Genomic DNA, 19,021 nt, shown 5'->3' with positions numbered 1-19,021 from the left:
ACCTTGTTTAAACGTAAGATTTATTTTCTTTAATGGCATAACCTTGAATTATTTTGACATAGAATTTATTTCCGTGCCTTAAATATAATTATCAGCTTGGAAATCCTCTGCATGATCCATGTTTTAACTCAGTTTGATGCTTATATTATAAAACATAGAAAAGAAGGAATAGGTCTAAGGGAATTTTTACCTAGGTGAAAAAGGTATTACCTAGGTAAATACGATGCATTTCAAGATGAGAAGTCTATCAGTTATTTCTATCACATCCATTATAAAATCCCTCGTTTTCAGGTACCGGGGTGGCTCAATCGGTTAAGTGTCTGACTCCTGATTTCAGCTCAAGTCATGACCTCATAGTCATGAGATCAAGCCCTGCGTTGGGATTGGTGCTTTCAGTACGGGGCCTTCTTACGATTCTCTCTCTCCCTCTCTCTCTGCCCCTCCCCTGCTCATGCTTTCCCTCTCTCTCAAAATAAGTAAACATTTTTTTAAATCATTCTTTTTCTTTGTCCTCCCTTCCAAATTGCTATTCCACTTTGGAGAAAATGCTGACTGGTCACAGAATTTCTGCCAGAGAATATATGTCTGAACTAAAAGAGGAAGTAGTTTATAGAAGAAAAAATGGCAGGAGGTCATCCGTGGTAATATCAAAAGTGAAAACTATTCCAAATTTAGGCAGAAAACTAACTGTAGAGCAAGAAACTCCTGTACGAATAGTAGTTTTCTTCCCTATCGTGAAGTGTTTGGAAATCCCTTGTCTTCATTGGTAAGACTGAGCACATTGCTTTGTCACTTATTCATAGAAGAAATCCACCAAATTTGGGAAAGCAGAAGAAAATTGACTTACCGGAAATGTATTTGTAGAACTATGAAACTCCCTTAGCAGAACATCATTTTTGGTCTCTCTGTTTTTAATATGTGCAATGGCTGGAGATATAATCTATGCGGATATTAAAACTGATGGGGCTTTTTCTCTAGGAAATTCATCTTCGCTTCAGAAATCTGGTAAGTTGGATTTAGGGGTCCTTCTAAAATTAATATTTTACTTCTAATCTCCTTTATTTCTGTCCTGTGCTTGTATATGTCTTACTAAAAAATAGAAAAATGCAAGGATAAGAGTGAATGTTTTTAGTGAAACAAATGTTCATAAAGTTAATTGTAATTTATGCTTTTCTTTTTCAAATTTTTATAAATTCCAGTTAGTTAACATCCAGTATAATATTAGTTTCAGGTGTAGAATTTAGTGATTTATCACTCACATATAACACCATGGATGGAGTTGGAGAGTATTTTCTCAGTGAAATAAGTCAGTCAGAGAAAGACAAATACCCTATGATTTCACTCATATGTGCAATTTTAAAAAACAAAACAGATCAACATGGTGGGGGGAGTGGAGAAGAAAGGCAAACCAGGAAACAGACTCTTAACTGTAGAGAATAAATTGAGGGTTACTGGAGGGGAGGTGGGGGTGGGGATATGGGTTGAATGGGTGACGGATATTAAAGAGGGCACTTATGATGAGCACTGGGTGTTATATATAATTCTATTCTTAATACACAGAACTTCGCTTTTGGTTTTTGTAAACTTTCTATTCTTTGCATTTCTTGCAGTGAACATTTATACTCATACAGTGACATCAGTACTCATGACCCCTTTTTTCTCTACACTTTATATACCCCTGATTAAACCTGCCCTTTTAATATAGAATGATACATTTATTTATACAGAGGGGAAAATTCCTGGCTACTATTCACATTGTTAATTATCTTTTTGAAACTTGCAAATTGATAGGGTAACAATGTTAAACTAAACTAAGGAGACATGAAATGCTAGTATTTTATTTCATGAAGTGTAGAATTAGTGACTATCTGAGTAATAGAATATTTTTGGAATATGAAGAGATAGGCATATGGCTAAAGATAACATTGCACCTTAATCACAAACCACTCAAAACTGATAGATTTTAAAATTCAATGTGTCTTTTATTCTCCAAAGTACTAGGGAAAATTTCACGTTGCATTTCCATTCTTTTCTCTAGGATAGAGGTTGATGGGGGGTGGGAGGGGAAAGTGGGTGATGGGCATTGAGGAGGGCACCTGTTGGGATGAGCACTGGGTGTTGTATGGAAACCAATTTGACAATATATTTCATATTAAAAAATAATTAAAAATAATAATAATAATAAATAGCTTATATAAAATATTTATGTAATTTAAAATCTCCTCATTGCGTTTGCCCTTGCAGAATGAATATAATGTATGATTTTCTATATTTCCACAGAATGTATTTCTTCTTTTATATTTTTAAATTTGTTATGAAATGAAACTGATGTGTGATTTTCTCCGATTGCAAAAGCATATTATTCCCTACTTTTAAATGTCACCTCTCTAACTTGCCCAATAGAAGCTCATCTGCTTTCTTTTCTCCCTACACTGGGTGCTTTCTTTTTCGATGAGAAGATAGAACTTAATTGGAAAAATAATGTGTAAGAGAATTGCATTCTTATTCTCCCATTGTGGAAATTCTCACACTATTAGTCCATTTTTCTTTTTTTTCTTTTTTTAATTTTTTTTCAATATATGAAATTTATTGTCAAATTGGTTTCCATACAACACCCAGTGCTCATCCCAAAAGGTGCCCTCCTCAATACCCATCACCCACCCACCCCTCCCTCCCACCCCCCATCAGCCCTCAGTTTGTTCTCAGTTTTTAAGAGTCTCTTATGCTTTGGCTCTCTCCCACTCTAACCTCTTTTTTTTTTTTTCCTTCCCCTCCCCCATGGGTTTCTGTTAAGTTTCTCAGGATCCACATAAGAGTGAAACCATATGGTATCTGTCTTTCTCTGTATGGCTTATTTCACTTAGCATCACACTCTCCAGTTCCATCCATGTTGCTACAAAGGGCCATATTTCCTTCTTTCTCATTGCCATGTAGTACTCCATTGTGTATATAAACCACAATTTCTTTATCCATTCATCAGTTGATGGACATTTAGGCTCTTCCACAATTTGGCTATTGTTGAGAGTGCTGCTTATTAGTCCATTTTTCTAGCATTATTTTAACTCACTTCAAGCAACAAAACCAGTGTTTTCAATTCTACATTCCAGGGTTTGATTTCCTTTTTGTTTACAGATAGAACTTTACTTCCCTTCAGGTTTAGAGATTTGGAGATAACATCTTTAATGCCATCTAGTTCAATATTCCAGTATTAAAGAGAGAAAACATAAATATATAAAGATTAAACTACTTACCCACAATGGTGCTTATGACCAGAAATCAAATACTTTATTACTCTTTCACTGCATATCCCTAGTGTTGGATAAATACAACTTCTGTTCTCATGTGTCATATCACAGTAGAGGGAAAAAATTGTTTGGTACACTGAATTGTCATGTCCTCTAGAGCCCTACATATGATATGTCAGGTTCTTAGTCTTCTTCTAACTCCGTATGTTTTACTTAATTTGCTCTGGCTATTGTCTTTCTCTTTGCTCCTTAAAGTTACCATATTCTTTACTTCTTTAGAGCCTCAAAAATGCTGAGACCCTATCCCTAATCTCTTAATCTTTGCATCCCCAACACCTCACATAGTACCAAGTACCTAACAGGCCATCAGTAGATGCTTGGTAAGTGGATAAATGTATAAATGGATAAATAAATAAATGGATCTCATGAGACACTCAATAGATATTATAGGTTCATTTGTTCTTTAAGATATAAAACAAAGAGGGTGGTCATGATGAAATTGAGCTGAAGCGAAAAAGTGAAAAAGTATGATGCCACTGAGAATATCCCAGGCTAAAATTGAGAAATTCACACTTTTGGTAAATCGTACCTTGAGGGTCAAAAAAATGAGCTAATATCCCTTATGTCAGTCCCTTCACAAAATCTGAAATTTTATTCTGTAAGTTTTTAGGTCTGTAACCTGAAACATGTTATTAAAAACATGTCTATTTTATATTAAAAACGTGTGTAGGGATACCATCACATTCTTCTTTTTTTTTTTTAATTTTTTTTCCAACGTTTATTTATTTTTGGGACAGAGAGAGACAGAGCATGAACGGGGGAGGGGCAGAGAGAGAGGGAGACACAGAATCGGAAACAGGCTCCAGGCTCTGAGCCATCAGCCCAGAGCCCGACGCGGGGCTCGAACTCCCGGACCGCGAGATCGTGACCTGGCTGAAGTCGGACGCTTAACCGACTGCGCCACCCAGGCGCCCCAACATTCTTCTTGAGATTATACCTTGACTGGCACAATTCTCATTGTTTTACATGATAAATGAAAATACACAGCCTTTTTTATCTCTGACAATTAAAATCCCACTAAAGATGTTTTATTCAATAACAGTAAGAATTTGAACATAGAACAAAGCACTCTATAATAATATACCACTGGGGCGCCTGGGTGGCTCAGTCGGTTAAGCAGCCGACTTCGGCTCAGGTCATGATCTCGCGGTCCGTGAGTTCGAGCCCCGTGTCAGGCTCTGGGCTGACGGCTCAGAGCCTGGAGCCTGTTTCGGATTCTGTGTCTCCCTCTCTCTCTGACCCTCCCCCCTTCATGCGCTGTCTCTCTCTGTCTCAAAAATAAATAAACGTTAAAAAAATTATAAAAATATAATATACCACTAAATAAGCATTCAGGTTAACCGGTCTTGACACTTGACTTTGTAATTGGTTATGTATCAACATTAATTATTTTATTACTTTCTCAGTGTATATATCATCTATCTAGTGGAATTGATATGCTGCAATTATTTTGCCTTAGAGGTTGTCGGTTTAATTATCAGCCAAAGCTAATAAGTCCTTTTTTTGTGATTTATTATTATCTTTTGACTACTCCAAAGACAATGAGATAGAGTGAACAGCAAACCAACTACTGGTTTGGTAGTCAGTCAAGACAGCTGAGGCCTGATCTCAGCTCTGTCATCAAATAACTATGTGGCGTGGACTTGAATATCCCCATTAATGTGCAGATGTTGGGTGAGGTCATCTCTAAGAGTACTTTATTTTAAAATAAAAATGAATGAAACATATGAAATCATAATTATGTATCACAGTATGTAGGCATGTTACATAAGACAGAAAAGAATGGATCAATCCACATCAGTGGGTGCTGTCAATAAACTTATTAGAGAATCTGGAGAGTCTCAGTCTTATATAAAAATTTAGGACTGCACACAGTAGATCATTGTAATGCTGTGGAATAAGTGCGATGAACCCATAAACAAAAATTCATACCTATTCAAAGTTTTATAAGTCCCCTCTTCACAAACCAGAAAAGTATATATGTTCTGCGTGAGTGCGTATGTGTGTGTGCATGCATCCGCAAAAAAGAAGCTGGGTCTATATATTTCAAAGGAGAGTAACTTAGAAGCATGATAACCAAGAAAATTTATTGAGCCCCCTCTTACCTCTCACCATATAAGGAAATATCTGCTGGAGTTACTATCCAATTTTATCTCTCCAATCTATCCAATTTTGTAGATACTCACCATCATGGAATTTTCTTGAAAGTTGGATGTGCAATTATCATCATCCTTCTTGTAATAGTAATTGTGTTGAGCATTTTGGGTAAGTAATTATCAGTATTATTCATTAATCCTGAAGTATTTTTCTCTAGTGACCTGTTGTAATTGTGTTTGCTGTTCAGTGGTTCCCTAAACAATGCAGTACAACTTCACAAAAAGTATGAAATTTGAAACAGTTAAAATGAAAGATTCTCCATAGAACTTCAGTATGTGATATAATTGTGGATTCTTTTCATTGATAAAAGAAACAGATGTCAAGAATATATTTATATTTTATGATCGAACCGCACAATGCAGTTTGATATTGAGATATACACAAGCTGCTCTAAATCTATTTTCCGATGAAAGGAAATTAAATTTATAAGTTTAAATTTGTAAGTTTATTCACATGAGCTAGTCCTGGGCACTATCAATCTTAAATCAATAGGTGAAAACATTTCCTAATAAACCATTTAAAAATTCTACTCATGTACTTTGAACATAACTGAGCATAATCCAATTATTCATATGGCAAATATTTTTAATTATTGAATAAATGCTTGGAGAAAAGTTCTTCACCAATGTCTATAGAACTAAGGTAACACACAGAGTGTATATATTGCAAGGAATCCAGGTTTCCAGATTAAATCAAACTCTAGAACAGGCCAAGGCATACCTGCCTACGTCAAGAATCCTTGTAAATGGTATTAGCAATTATGAATGGCCTTGAAAGTTATGAAGAAATAGGCACAGTGATAGAATTCCAGAATGGGAAAGACCTAGAAGTCCAGGTCGAGCCTCTAGTTGAAATGAACACCCAAAACCCCAGAAAGATCAGTTGTTTCATTAGTTTAATATAACTAGTCTATTGTCTAATTGCAGCTATAAAATTAGGGAGGAGAGAAGCAAAAATAATTAGCATTAAAAACCTCTTCTATATATGTTATGTTAAGCTAATAGATTTGTTTGTTACTAAAACATCAGTTTGTCAATAAAATGTATTTTTTACCAATAGAATTGTTACCAAAGTAGATTTTAAATATTTAATTGCCTAATACACATTATTATGAAATTATAAATTACCAAAGGTAATTTCAGTTCAATGGCCATCAGAAAGACAGAAATATTCGTCATTGTAGAAAAAGTATTCTGGGCTCACCCTATACTTCTATATATAGTATTTACATGCAAAGTATTGAAACAATTATGAACCAAATCAAAACATATAAAATCTTGTCCCTGAGGGGAGCCTGGGTGGCTCAGCTGATTAAGGATCTGACTCTTTTTTCTTTTTTTTTTAAGTTTATTTATTTATTTTGTGTGAGAGAGAAAGAACATGAGTAGGGGAGGGGCAGAGGGAAAGAGACAGAGAGAATTCCAAGCAGGCCTGTGCTGTCAGCACAGAACCAGACTCGGGGATCCATCCCACGAACCATGAGATCATGACCTGAGATCATGACCATGAGATCATTTCTTGATCATGAAATCAAGAGTCGGGCAGTTAACTGACCGCACCACCCAGGTGCCCCAAGCATCTGATTCTTTGACTCTTGATTTTAGCTCAGGTCATGATCTCATGGTTCATGAGATGGAACCCCAATCCTCTCCCTCACTCTGCCCCTTCCCTACTCGCATGTGCATGCACACACTCCCTTTCTCTCTCAAAATAAATAAATAAACTCGTAGAAGAAAATAAAATCCTTTCCCTGAATCAGGTGACACTTGATTGAAACAAGTGTCCTTAACACTTGATATAATTGTGTTTCATTAAACGCAAACTCTCCAAATGAGGCTTATATCCACGGCTGGTTATTTTGTGCTTATTAAAATAAGTATGAAGCCTCCAGGAAAAAATCAGGTGAACAACATCTGGTCCCAGATCATATCTTTTCATTTTCACTAAAGTTAACATTAATAAGATTAAGAGTCCAAAGGAAAGTCCAAATCTTGGGGAAAATAATGTTGTTTTTCCCCTTAGAATGTTAATTATTTAAGTTCCTCTACATGATTGAACTTTAGTCACTAGAACCCAATGGTTTTGTGTTTTTTTATTTAGTTAGGAAAATATGTTTCTTCTTTCATCAGTTTCCCAGTTCAAATCTGCAAGACATAATACAATGGATGATGAATCAAAAGAGAAATTCTGTGCCGGGGAAAATAAATCTGGAACAATCGCCTCAAAAGGTAACATTACTATATATTGTCTAATCCCTGAGTAGCCAGGCATTGACAGTAGCTTTGGTTTTTCCTGAATATATCTGAATAGAAAGGTTCCTCTGCACCTGCAGAGGTATGGTTGAGATCATTACTTTCTATAGACCCATTACAGTCCATGACAAAAATACTCAGAGTTACAAGGCAAAGGAGAAAAATGAGCTTATATAGAGTTCTAACTAAATGTAAAGGTATTTCATTGAAATATTTGCATTTTATTATTTTTATTTCTATTGGGGCATGTGCGGATGTAGAATGTGATCAAAATATTTTCCTTTTTAAAGTCCATGATTATCCAAGGTAGTTTTTTTTCTTACCAGGTGATGTTATTAAATGCACAATAATTATAAATGGTAATCTTACGTTGGTCTTTCTCTTGCTATCTCATATGAATGTATTTGCATTCTTTTATTTCTTTAAAGTTTATTTATTTTTGAGAGAGAGAAAGAGAGAGAGGGAGAGGAGCAGACAGAGGGAGAGAGAGAATCCCAAGCAGGCTGTGCACTGTCAGCCCAGAGCCCCACGTGGGACTCGAACCCACGAACCGTGAGATCATGACCTGAGCCGAAGTTAGACACTTAACCAACTGAGCCACCCAGGCGCCCCCGCATACTTTTAAAAGTCAAGAAAACACTCAATTACTTTTAGCCTTTCTGCTTTCTATTTTCCAGAGACCTTATTACATGTTTAAATCTATTAATTTAATTTTAACTATATACCATTCTTCTTCTGAACATCCAGGTATAATTCTATTAGAAAGACTTACCAGTCCATAATACAGAGTACATTCAAATTCTGAGAAGTCATTAAAACGTTAAACTGGATTTTGATATTTCCAAGCCTCCTTGACCACATTCTAAAAGGTGTTGTCTGATACAACACATGTTAAATTTTTTTTTTTAACTGGTGTGACGCTGAAGGAAAATTTTGTGGGACGCCATCCCCAGAGCAAGAGTACTATAATGTACTATACCGGGGACACAGGTCATACTAGTGTTATTAAATAAAGCTCTAGCTTTAAATTTTGTTAGACTTGTTTTCTAATCCTCATCCTGTTGCTATAGATGTATGTCACCTCTCCTAGATTCCTAGATCAATTCATCAGGCAAGAACATCAATTCTAAATTTGATCTTAATAAAATAATAAAACTTAAAATACGTAAAATAAAAATAGATCTGTTCAGCCATCAATTCTAATTTTTTGTCTACCTTCTCTCTATTTTCTTTCTAGAATTTAAATGAGATGTGCAATAGGCTTACCCTCCATTTCTCTTAGCATCCCGTTGTGTCCTCAAAGTTATCGATTTGTGCTGAAGGCAATGTTTTCAGATATATTTTGCAGTCCACACATGCTCTCTTTTCCTGGGTCTACACTACAGACCCATCCATGGAGTCTGATTTCAGAGTGTTCAATTCTAAGGACTTAATTTCAATCACACTTGTGTTAGCTTTCAATAGTCTCCTGTTAGCTGATCATTTTTCTACTTATTCTTTTATTCTTTAAATAATTTACAACACTATGACTTTTGATACATATGATGAATTAAATATCTAAAGTCTTTGGTGACCAAATCTGCTCTTTGTGTATCCTGCAACGTGGCTTGTTTTTTAAAGCATTTGATATGTTTTTATTCTCATTTGAATGATTTCAATTGATGGAATTTCTAAAAGAAAAGTACTTTCTTGCAAAGATTGGTCGCATTTTCATCTGCGGGGAGGGAGTGAGGGGCTAATGGTTAAATGACTTGAGGTGCTTTTGAAGACACTGGACTGGGGTTCCTGAGTGGCTCAATCGGGTAAGCATCCCACTTTAGCTCAGGTCATGATCTCACGGTTTGTGGGTTCAAGTCCCAGTCAGGCTTTGTGCTGACCGCTCAGAGCCTGGAGCCTGCTTCCGATTCTGTGTCTCCCTCTATCTCTGCCCCTCCCCCACTAACGCGCACGCGCTCTCTCGCTCTCTCTCTCTCTCTCTCTCAAAAATAAATAAATGTTAAAAAAAAAATAATTGAATAAACTGGACTAACCAGAATCTCACTGGCTCAATCACTTTTCAGCAAACCCAAGGTCTGGATTTAAGACCCTAGAACTGATATAAATCATTAGCTTTGAATTAGAGAGGATACTTGTTGGGATGAGCACTGGGGGTTATATGTAGGGGATGAATCACAGGAATCTACTCCTGAAATCATTATAGCACTATATGCTAACTAACTTGAATGTAAATTTAAAAATAATTTAATACAAAATACACATAAATTAAAAAATAAAATTTAAAAAAAGTAAAACTTTCAGTATTTCACCATTAAGTATAATACTTTCTATATGTTAATCAGATTAAGGAAGTTACCTTTATTCCAAGTTTGCTGAGAGTTTTTATCATGGATGGGCACTGAATATTGTTAAAATAAACACATACGTGTTAAGATAAAAATAAACAAATAAATCATTAGCTTTGAGGGCAACCTTGCTTTATGAACTCGTTTATGGAAATGCTTCCTATTCGACTTCTAGCTAAGTGCCTCCCTTCAGCAATTTTCCTTATTTCTTACGAGCGAAGCAATACTTTTATTTTCATATTTTAGAGAGGGAGAGAATGAAACAGCACAAGTGGGAAAGGGAGAAGGAGAGAAAGTATCTCAAGCAGCGCAGAGCCCTATGTGGGGTGCGATCCCACAATCCTGAGATCATGACCTGAGCTGAAATCTAGAGTTGAATGCTTAACCGACTGAGCCACCCAGGCTCTTCTAAGCAATACTTTTTTATCTAATTCTTTTAGGATATAATTATCTTCTAGAAAAGTATCTTTAAAAGAGAGTTTTTTCAACACTGTGCCTTAGCATTTGTATGCCTTAAGCTTCTTGAGCTATAAAGATCTAGGTGACTAATTGGTAAACCATAGACTTTTATTTTTTTATCTTGCTACATTTCAGAAATTTTTTTATATTCCATAATATAGAAATGGTTAAGAAGCACTGGTTCATACTATCTGGTCAAAGTATCTACTATTAGAAATATAGAAGTACAAATATAGTAATTTCTTATTAAATGTATCCTTAAAAGTCCTAGTTGCATTGTTGCTGGTGTCTTTTTTTAAAAATATAATTTATGGTCAAGTTAGCTAAAATACACTGTATACAGCATGCTCTTGGCTTTGGGAGAAGATTCCCATGATTCATCATTTACATACAACACCCAGTGCTCATCCCAACAAGTGCCCTCCTCAATGCCCATCAACCTTCCTCCCCCGCCATCAACCCTCAGTTTGTTCTCTGTATTTAAGAGTGTCTTATGGTTTGCCTCTCTCTCTGTTAGGAACTATTTTTTCTCCTTTCCTTCCCCCATGGTCTTCTGTTAAGTTTCTCAAATCCCACATATGAGTGAAAATATACGATATCTGTCTTTCTCTGACTGACTTATTTCACTTAGCATAATACACTCCAGTTCCATCCACGTTGTTGCAAATGGCAAGATTTCAGTCTTTCTCATTGCCAAGTAGTATTCCATTCTGTAGATATACCACAATGTCTTTATCCATTCATCAGTAGATGGACATTCGGGGTCTTTCCATAATTTGGCTATTGTTGAAAGCACTGCTATAAACATTGGGGTACACATGCCCCTATGCATCAACACTCCTGTATCCTTTGGATAAATTCCTAGTAGTGCTACTGCTGGGTCATAGGGTAATTCTATTTTTAATTTTTTGAAGAACCTCCACACTGTTTTCCAGAGAAGCTACATCAGTTTCCATTCCCACCAACAGTGCAGAAGGGTTACTGTTTCTCCACATCCTCGCCAACATCTGTTGTTTCCTGAGTTGTTAGTTTTAGCTGCTCTGACCGGTGTGAGGTGGTATCCCAATGTGGTTTTCATTTGTATTCCCCTGATGATGAATGATATTGAACATCTTTTCATGTGTCTGTTGGTCATCTGGATGTTTTCTTGGGAAAAGTGTCTAATCATGTCTTCTGCTATTTGTTTTTGGGGTGTTGAGTTTGGTAAGTTCTTTATAGATTTTGGATACTAACCTGCTATCCAGTATGTCATTTGCAAATATCTTCTCCCATTCTGTCCACTGCCTTTTAGGTGTGCTGGTTGTTTTCTTTGCACTGCGGGAGCTTTTTATCTTGATGAGGTCCTAATAGTTCATTTTTGCTTTTATTTCCATTGCCTTTGGAGACATGTCAAGTAAGACGTTGCTGTGGCTGAGGTCAAAGAGGTTGTTGCCTGTTTTCTCCTCTAGGGTTGTGATGGTTTCCTGTCTCATATTTAGGTCTTTCATCCATTTTGACTTATTTTTGTGTATGGTGTAAGAAAGTGGTCCAGTTTCATTCTTCTGCATGTTGCTGACCAGTTCTCCCAGCACCATTTGCTAAAAAGACTTTTTTCCATTGGATACTCTTTCCTGCTTTGTCAAAGATTAGTTGGCCATACCTCTCTGGGTCCATTTCTGGGTTCTTTATTCTATTCCATTGGTCTGTGTGTCTGTTTTTGTGCCAATACCATACTGTCTTGATGATTACAGCTTTGTAGTAGAGGCTAAAGTCCGGGATTGTGATACCTTCCACTTTGGTTGTCTTTTTCGACATTACTTTAGCTATTCAGAGTCTTTTGTGGTTCCATACAAATTTTAGGATTGTTTGTTCTAGCTTTGAGAAGAATGCCCGTGTTATTTGGACTGGGATTCCATTGAATGGGTGGATTGTTTTGGGTAGTATTGACATTTTAACAATATTTGTTCTTCCAATCCATGAGCATGGAATGTTTTTCCATTTCTTTGTGTCTTCTTCAGTTTCTTTCATAAGCTTTCTATAGTTTTCAGAGTACAGATCTTTTACATCTTTGGTTAGGTTTATTCCTAGGTATCTTATGGTTCTTGGCATCTGTAAATGGGATCGATTTCTTCATTTCTCTTTCTGTTGCTTCATTATTGGTGTCTAGAAATGCAACCGATTTCTGTGTGTTGATTTTGTATCCTGCAACTTTGCTGAATTCATGTATCAGTCCTAGCAGCTTTTTGGTGGAGTCTTTCAGGTTTTCCACACAGAGTATTAGGTCATCTGTGAAAAGCGAAAACTTGGCTTTTTCTTTGCCAATTTGGATGACTTTTATTTCCTTTTGTTGTCTGATTGCTGATGCTAGCACTTCCAACACTATGTTAAACAACAGTGGTGAGGGTGGACATCCCTCAGTCGTGTTCCTAATCTCAGAGGGAAAGCTCTCAGTTTTTCCCCATTGAGGATGATATTAACTGTGGGATTTTCATATATGGCTTTTATGATGTCAAGGTATGTTCCTTCTATCCAGACTTTTTTGAAGATTTTTATTAAGAAATGATGTTGTATTTTGTCAAATGCTCTTTCTGCATCTATTGACAGAATCATCGCTTTCTTACCCTTTCTTCTATTAATGTAATGTATCACATTGATTGATTTGTGAATATTGATCCAGCCCTGCAGCCCAGGAATGAATCCCACTTGATCATGGTGAATAATTCTTTTCATATACTGTTGAATTCAATTTGCTAGTATCTTGTTGAGAATTTCTGCATCCATGTTCATCAGGGATATTGGCCTGTAATTCTCCTTTTTGGTGGGGTCTCTGATTTGGGAATCAAGGTAATACTGACTTCATAGAATGAGTCAGGAAACTTCCCTTCTGTTTCTATTTTTTGGAACAGCTTGAGAAGGATAGATATTAACTCTGCTTTCATGTCTGGTAGAATTCCCCAGGGAATTCTTCACCGGTTATGGGTCTGTTCAAACTTTCTATTTCTTACCGTTTGAGTTTTGGTAGTGTGTGGGTGTCTAGGAATTTGTCCATTTCTTCCAGGTTGTCCAGTTTGTTGGCATATAATTTTTCATAGTATTCTCTAATAATTCTTTGTATTTCTGTCCTGTTGGTTGTGATGTCTCCTCTTTCTTTCGTGATTTTATCTATTTGGGTTCCCTCTCTTTTCTTTTCGAGAAGTCTGACTAGGCATTTATCAATTTGGTTTATTTGTTCAAAAAATCAGCTCTTAGATTTATTGATCTGTTCTATTGGGTTTTTTTGGATTATGTGTTGTTTATTTCTGTTCTAGTCTTTATTATTTCTCTTCTTGTGCTGGTTTTGGAGTCTTTGCTATTCTGCTTCAAGTTCCATTAGGTTAGGTGTGATTAGGTTTTGTATTTGGGATTTTTCTTGTTTCTTGATGTAGGCCTAGATTGCAATGTATTTTCCTCTCAGGACTGCCTTTGCTGCATCCCAAAGGATTTGGACTGTCATGTTTTCATTTCCATTTGCTTCCATATATTTTTAAATTTCCTCTCTAATTGCCTGATTGACCCATTCATTCTTTAGTAGGATATTCTTTAACCCCCATGCATTTGGAGGCTTTCCAAAATTTTTCTTGTGGTTGACTTGAAGTTTCATAGTGTTGCGATCTGAAAATATGCATGGTATGATCTCAATTCTTTTATTCTTTTTTATTTATTGAAGGGTGTTTTGTGACCCAGTATGTGATCTATCTTGGAGAATGTTCCATGTACACTCGAAAAAAAATGTGTATTCTGCTGCTTTTGGATGAAAAATTCTGAATATATCTGTCAAGTCCATCTGGTCCAGTGTATCATTCAAGGCCATTGTTTCTTTATTGATGTTCTGCCTAGATGCTATGTTCATTGTTGTAAGTGGAGTATTAAAGCCCTCTGCCATTACCATATTCTTATCAGTAAGATTGCTTATGTTTGTGAGTACTTGATGTATATATTTGGGTACTTCAAAATTGGGAGCATAAACATTTATAATTGTTAACTCTTCTTGATGGATAGACTCCATAATTATGATATAATGCCCTTCTTCATCTCTTGTTACAGCTTTTAGTTTAAAATCTAGTTTGTCTGACATAAGTATGGCTACTCCAGCTTTCTTTTGACTTCCAGTAGCATGATAGATGGTTCTCCATTCCCTCATTTTCAAGCTGAGGGTGTCCTCAGATCTAAAGTGAGTATCTTGTAGACAGCATATAGATGGATCTTGTTTTCTTTGTTGTTGATGTTGTTGTTGTTTATCCATTCTGATACCCTATGCCTTTTGATTGGAGCATTTGGTCCATTTAAATTCAGAGTAATTATTGAAAGATATGGATTTAGTGTCATTGTGTTATCTGTAGGTTTCATGCTTGTGGTGATGTCTCTGGTCCTTTGTAGTCTTTGCAGTGTTCCACTCACAGAGTCCCCCTAGGATCTTTTGCAGGATTGGTTTGTCCTTCAGTTTTTGTCTGGGAAAGCCTTTTTCTCTCCTTCTATTCTGAATGACACCCTTAATGGATAAAGGATTCTTGACTGCATATTTTTCCTATTCAGCACATTGAATATTTCCTGACACTCCCTCCAGGCCTGCCACGTTTCAGTGGACAGGTCTGCTACTGCGCTTATGTGTCTACCCTTGTAGGTCAAGGCCCATGTGTCCCTCGCTGCTTTCAGAATTCTCTCTTTAACTTTGTATTTTGCCAGTTTCACTATGATATGCCATGGAGAAGGCCCATTCTTGTTGAATCTGAAGGGAGTTCTCTGTGCCTCCTGGATTTGGATGTCTGCTTCCTTCTCCAAATTAGGGAAGTTCTCAACTATATTTTGTTCAAGTAAACCTTCTGACCCTTTCTCTCTCTTTTCTTCTTCTGGAACTCCTATGATGCAGCCATTATTATGTTTCACTGAATCACTTATCTCTAATGCTTCCCTCTTGTTCTAGTATTTTTTATCTCTCTTTTTCTTAGCTTCATCATTTTCCATAATTTTATGTTCTATTTCACTTATTCTCCCCTCTGCTTCCTCCATTCTTGCTGTCACTGCACCTAATTTATTTTGCACCTCACTTACAACATTTCTTAATTCATCATGACTGTTTCTTAGTTCCTTAACCTCTGCAGCAATAAATTCTCTGCTGTCTTCTATGCTTTTATTAAGTCTAGCTATTAATTTTATAACTATTATTCTAAATTCTTGATCAGATAAATTGTTTCCATCTGTTTTGAGCAATTCTCTAGCTGTCATTTCTTTCTCAAGTTTCTTTTGAGGAGATTTCTTCCGTTTCACCATTTTGGCTAGTTTTCTGTCTTTTATGTGTCCTAATAGCTTGTTATATGTCCTGCACCTGTGAGCACTACTATTATAAAAGGGGGTCATACACTGTCCAGGGCCTGGCCCTTCAGAAGGTCTTTTGGGAGTGTATTGTGCCCTCTTTCTTGTTGTGACTCTGTTTGCTTTATTTCCCTACTCGTAGTGGTGATTTTGACCTTCCACCAGGTGTGCTTTGATTTGGTCTTTGAAGTAACCTGGAAAACATTTAAAAATGGGGTGGTAGTGGAAGAAGCCTTATCCCATACAAAGACAGAAATGACAGGGGCAGAGAAAAAGAAAAGAAAAAAAAGAGAGAGAGAGAGAAAAATTGACCAAGCAGATAATCAGAGAAACTCTACCACTTAATCCAGAGAAAGAGAAAGGAAAATAAAGAAGGAGATACAGAAGAGGTGTAAAAAGAATAGATTAAAAATTTCTGCTTAAGCAAAACAACAACCAGAATAGATAAAGGAAGAAAAGAAAGACAGAAATTTTATATATATATATACACATATATATATATATACATGTATATATATGTATATTTTATATATATATACACGTATATATACATGTATACACGTATATATATATGTGTATATATATATGTATGTACATATATATATGTATATGTGTATATATATATATGTAATAAGAATTGACCAAGAATCAAATCAGAAAATGCAAAACCACTGGACCAATATCTGATTAGTTTCAGCTGTACAACACAGGGACTCAACACTTTCATACAACACCTGGTGCTCATCACAGGTGCACTTCTTAATCCCTATCACCTACTTAACCCATCCCACCATTCACCTCCCCTCTGGTAACCATCAGTTTGTTCTCTACAGTTAAGTGTTTCTTGGTTCTGTTCAACAATTTGAAGATGTTTTTCACTGTATTCTGCCCCCCATAATTCATTATGTGAAAGGGCTTTTTTTTAATGTTTCCCTATAAATGGCATGCAATTTTTCTCTGTTTTCAAGATTTTTCTCTGTTGTAAGCAGTTTATTTTATTTTTGCATATGTAAAAATAGCTGCTTAGGGTTTGATTAGCTTCTTGAAAGTATAGATTTATATATTTAAATAATTTGGAGGAAATTGAACTATTACCATTTTTCCCCTTATTTTCTCTTTCCGATGGTTCTAGGATTTCAATTTCATGTATGTTAAATATTTTTATATTGCCCTGCAAAACATTGAGACTTTGTATATTTTTTCCAACTGTTTTTCCTTGTTTTTTTATATTGGACAATTTCAAGTTCCCTAAACATTTTTTTTTCCTGCTAATTCTCTGCTTTTAAGCCCAATCTAATGAAATTTGCATATCATACATTTCTTAATTATAAATTTCATTTCTTAACAAAAGTAAAAATTCTCTATTTCTTAGAAGTATCCCATTTTTTAATTACAAGCATATTTTCTTTTACATACTTGTGCCTAATTAGAACAGCTGCTTTAAAATATTTGGGGATAATTCTCAATCTGCATCATTTTCCTGTTGTGCTGCATTGATTTCCTTTCTCTTTTTAATCGGTCATATTTTCCTGATTTTCTTATGTCAAGTATTTGGAGATTATGCCCTTGGATATTGTGCAGGCTATGCTGAGAAGTCTGTATGTTGATGTATTTCTCCAAACAGTGTTGATTTTCCTATTTTAGCAGGGACTTGGTATAGCTGACCTCAAATTTAAATTTCTGTCTTTTGGGAAATTCCTGGGTGGCTCATTTGGTTGAGCGGTTGAGGGTCTGACTCTTGATTTCGGTTTAGGTCATGATCCCAGGAATGTGGAATTGAGCCCCACATGGGGGCTCTGAACTGAATGTGGAGTCTACTTAAGATTCTCTCTCTCTCTCTGTCTCTGTCTCCCACTGCCGCTCTCCCCCACTTTTGCTCTCTAAGACAAACAAACAAAAATATCTATCTTTTGGGCAGTAGCTCAAATCTCAAACAAATTCTTTTTTTTCCCCCAAATAAATTATTTTATCCTTAGCTATAATGTAGCTTTCACATGCATCAGGCAGCGACTTGGAAAACTTTTATACTTGGAACTCGGTGCACATGCTTTATGTTTTCTTCTTCATGGGATTCATCCTCCATTTTCAATATCTGTGGTTGCTTCAAACTCTGTTCTCTGTTTTTTTTTTTTGTTTTGTTTTGTTTTGGTTTTGGTTTTGGTTTTTTTAGTCTCAAAAGACTGCAGATTGTCTATTGAAATTTTACTCACTGTACATGGCACCAACATTGGGCTGTCTTAAGCTAAAAGTTGTAAAAATAAAAAATATATACCTTTCCATACCTATTTCAAGTGTCACTTCCCTCCAAAATCTGCCTGCTTTTGTTCATGTTTCAGTGCCTTCAAGTCATTTTCTGTGTATATGTATGTGTGTTTTTAAAGGATATTTATTTCAAGGGCAATAAATTACTGGTATATCCAGGATGGCTGTGTGTCATCATCTAAACCTACTGACAAATATTATAAATCAAAACTACCTGTTACAAGCACATTTGGGGATGTCAGGATCCTTTTTATATGGGAGGATCAATCTATCTTAAGCTTTGGGGGCCACTTATTATGCAAATTTTGTCCAAGAAAATATATTCCAGTGTGATAGATAACTCCCAAAATGTCTGGTGTAATGGCGGACCACTAATTAAAATCTCTAATTTGTATTTTACTTTAAAATTTTTATCTGCCTGAGACTTGAGTGCAGGCAGTGTCCGCATTGACCCTATACAGTCTTGATCCTAGTGTCTTATACATTGCCTTGCTGATAGAAAATATGATATATTCTTAAGTGAATTAAACAGAAAAAGAATGGAAGAATGAATGAATATACACATGGTTGAAATTCTGTTAATCTGTTTTCTTTCCAAATCCACCTTGAGAAAAGCCTATACTTTTGTCAAAGAAAGCTTTAGACCATAATTTAACAAAATTTGAGAAGCTTGTATGTGGTATTAGGGATATAGTTCTAAGTCTCTTTTAATTACTTATCCTTTTTCCTTCCAGTTTCTTTCAACTCTTCTACTGCTCATAAATCATGCCCTTCGAAAGACTGGAGGCTACACGGGGGGAAATGTTACTGGGTTGCTGAGGCTAATAAATCTTGGCATGAAAGTAAAAATGACTGTGCCATGAAAAATTCACATCTCATGGTGATTCGAGACTTCATCGATATGGTGAGATATCAA

General features: G+C 35.9%; 1 protein-coding gene across 1 annotated transcript in view; it reads left to right on the top strand.

The window, feature by feature from the left end:
- The first annotated feature begins 611 nt into the window (after positions 1 to 611).
- Positions 612 to 19,021, top strand: part of LOC125171016 (killer cell lectin-like receptor subfamily F member 1) — a 30,496-nt gene continuing 12,086 nt past the window's right edge. Inside the window, exons 1-4 of the mRNA XM_047868044.1 lie at positions 612 to 1,005; positions 5,484 to 5,570; positions 7,592 to 7,690; positions 18,840 to 19,009. Of these exons, the coding sequence (XP_047724000.1) occupies positions 924 to 1,005; positions 5,484 to 5,570; positions 7,592 to 7,690; positions 18,840 to 19,009 (438 nt within the window). The 5' untranslated portion in view covers positions 612 to 923. The remainder of the gene's footprint in view (positions 1,006 to 5,483; positions 5,571 to 7,591; positions 7,691 to 18,839; positions 19,010 to 19,021) is intronic.

This window comes from Prionailurus viverrinus, chromosome B4 (assembly GCF_022837055.1).
Source record: "Prionailurus viverrinus isolate Anna chromosome B4, UM_Priviv_1.0, whole genome shotgun sequence".
Lineage (NCBI taxonomy): Eukaryota > Metazoa > Chordata > Mammalia > Carnivora > Felidae > Prionailurus > Prionailurus viverrinus.
Note: the sequence above shows the minus strand (reverse complement) of the source record. Positions and strands in the feature narration are given on the sequence as shown.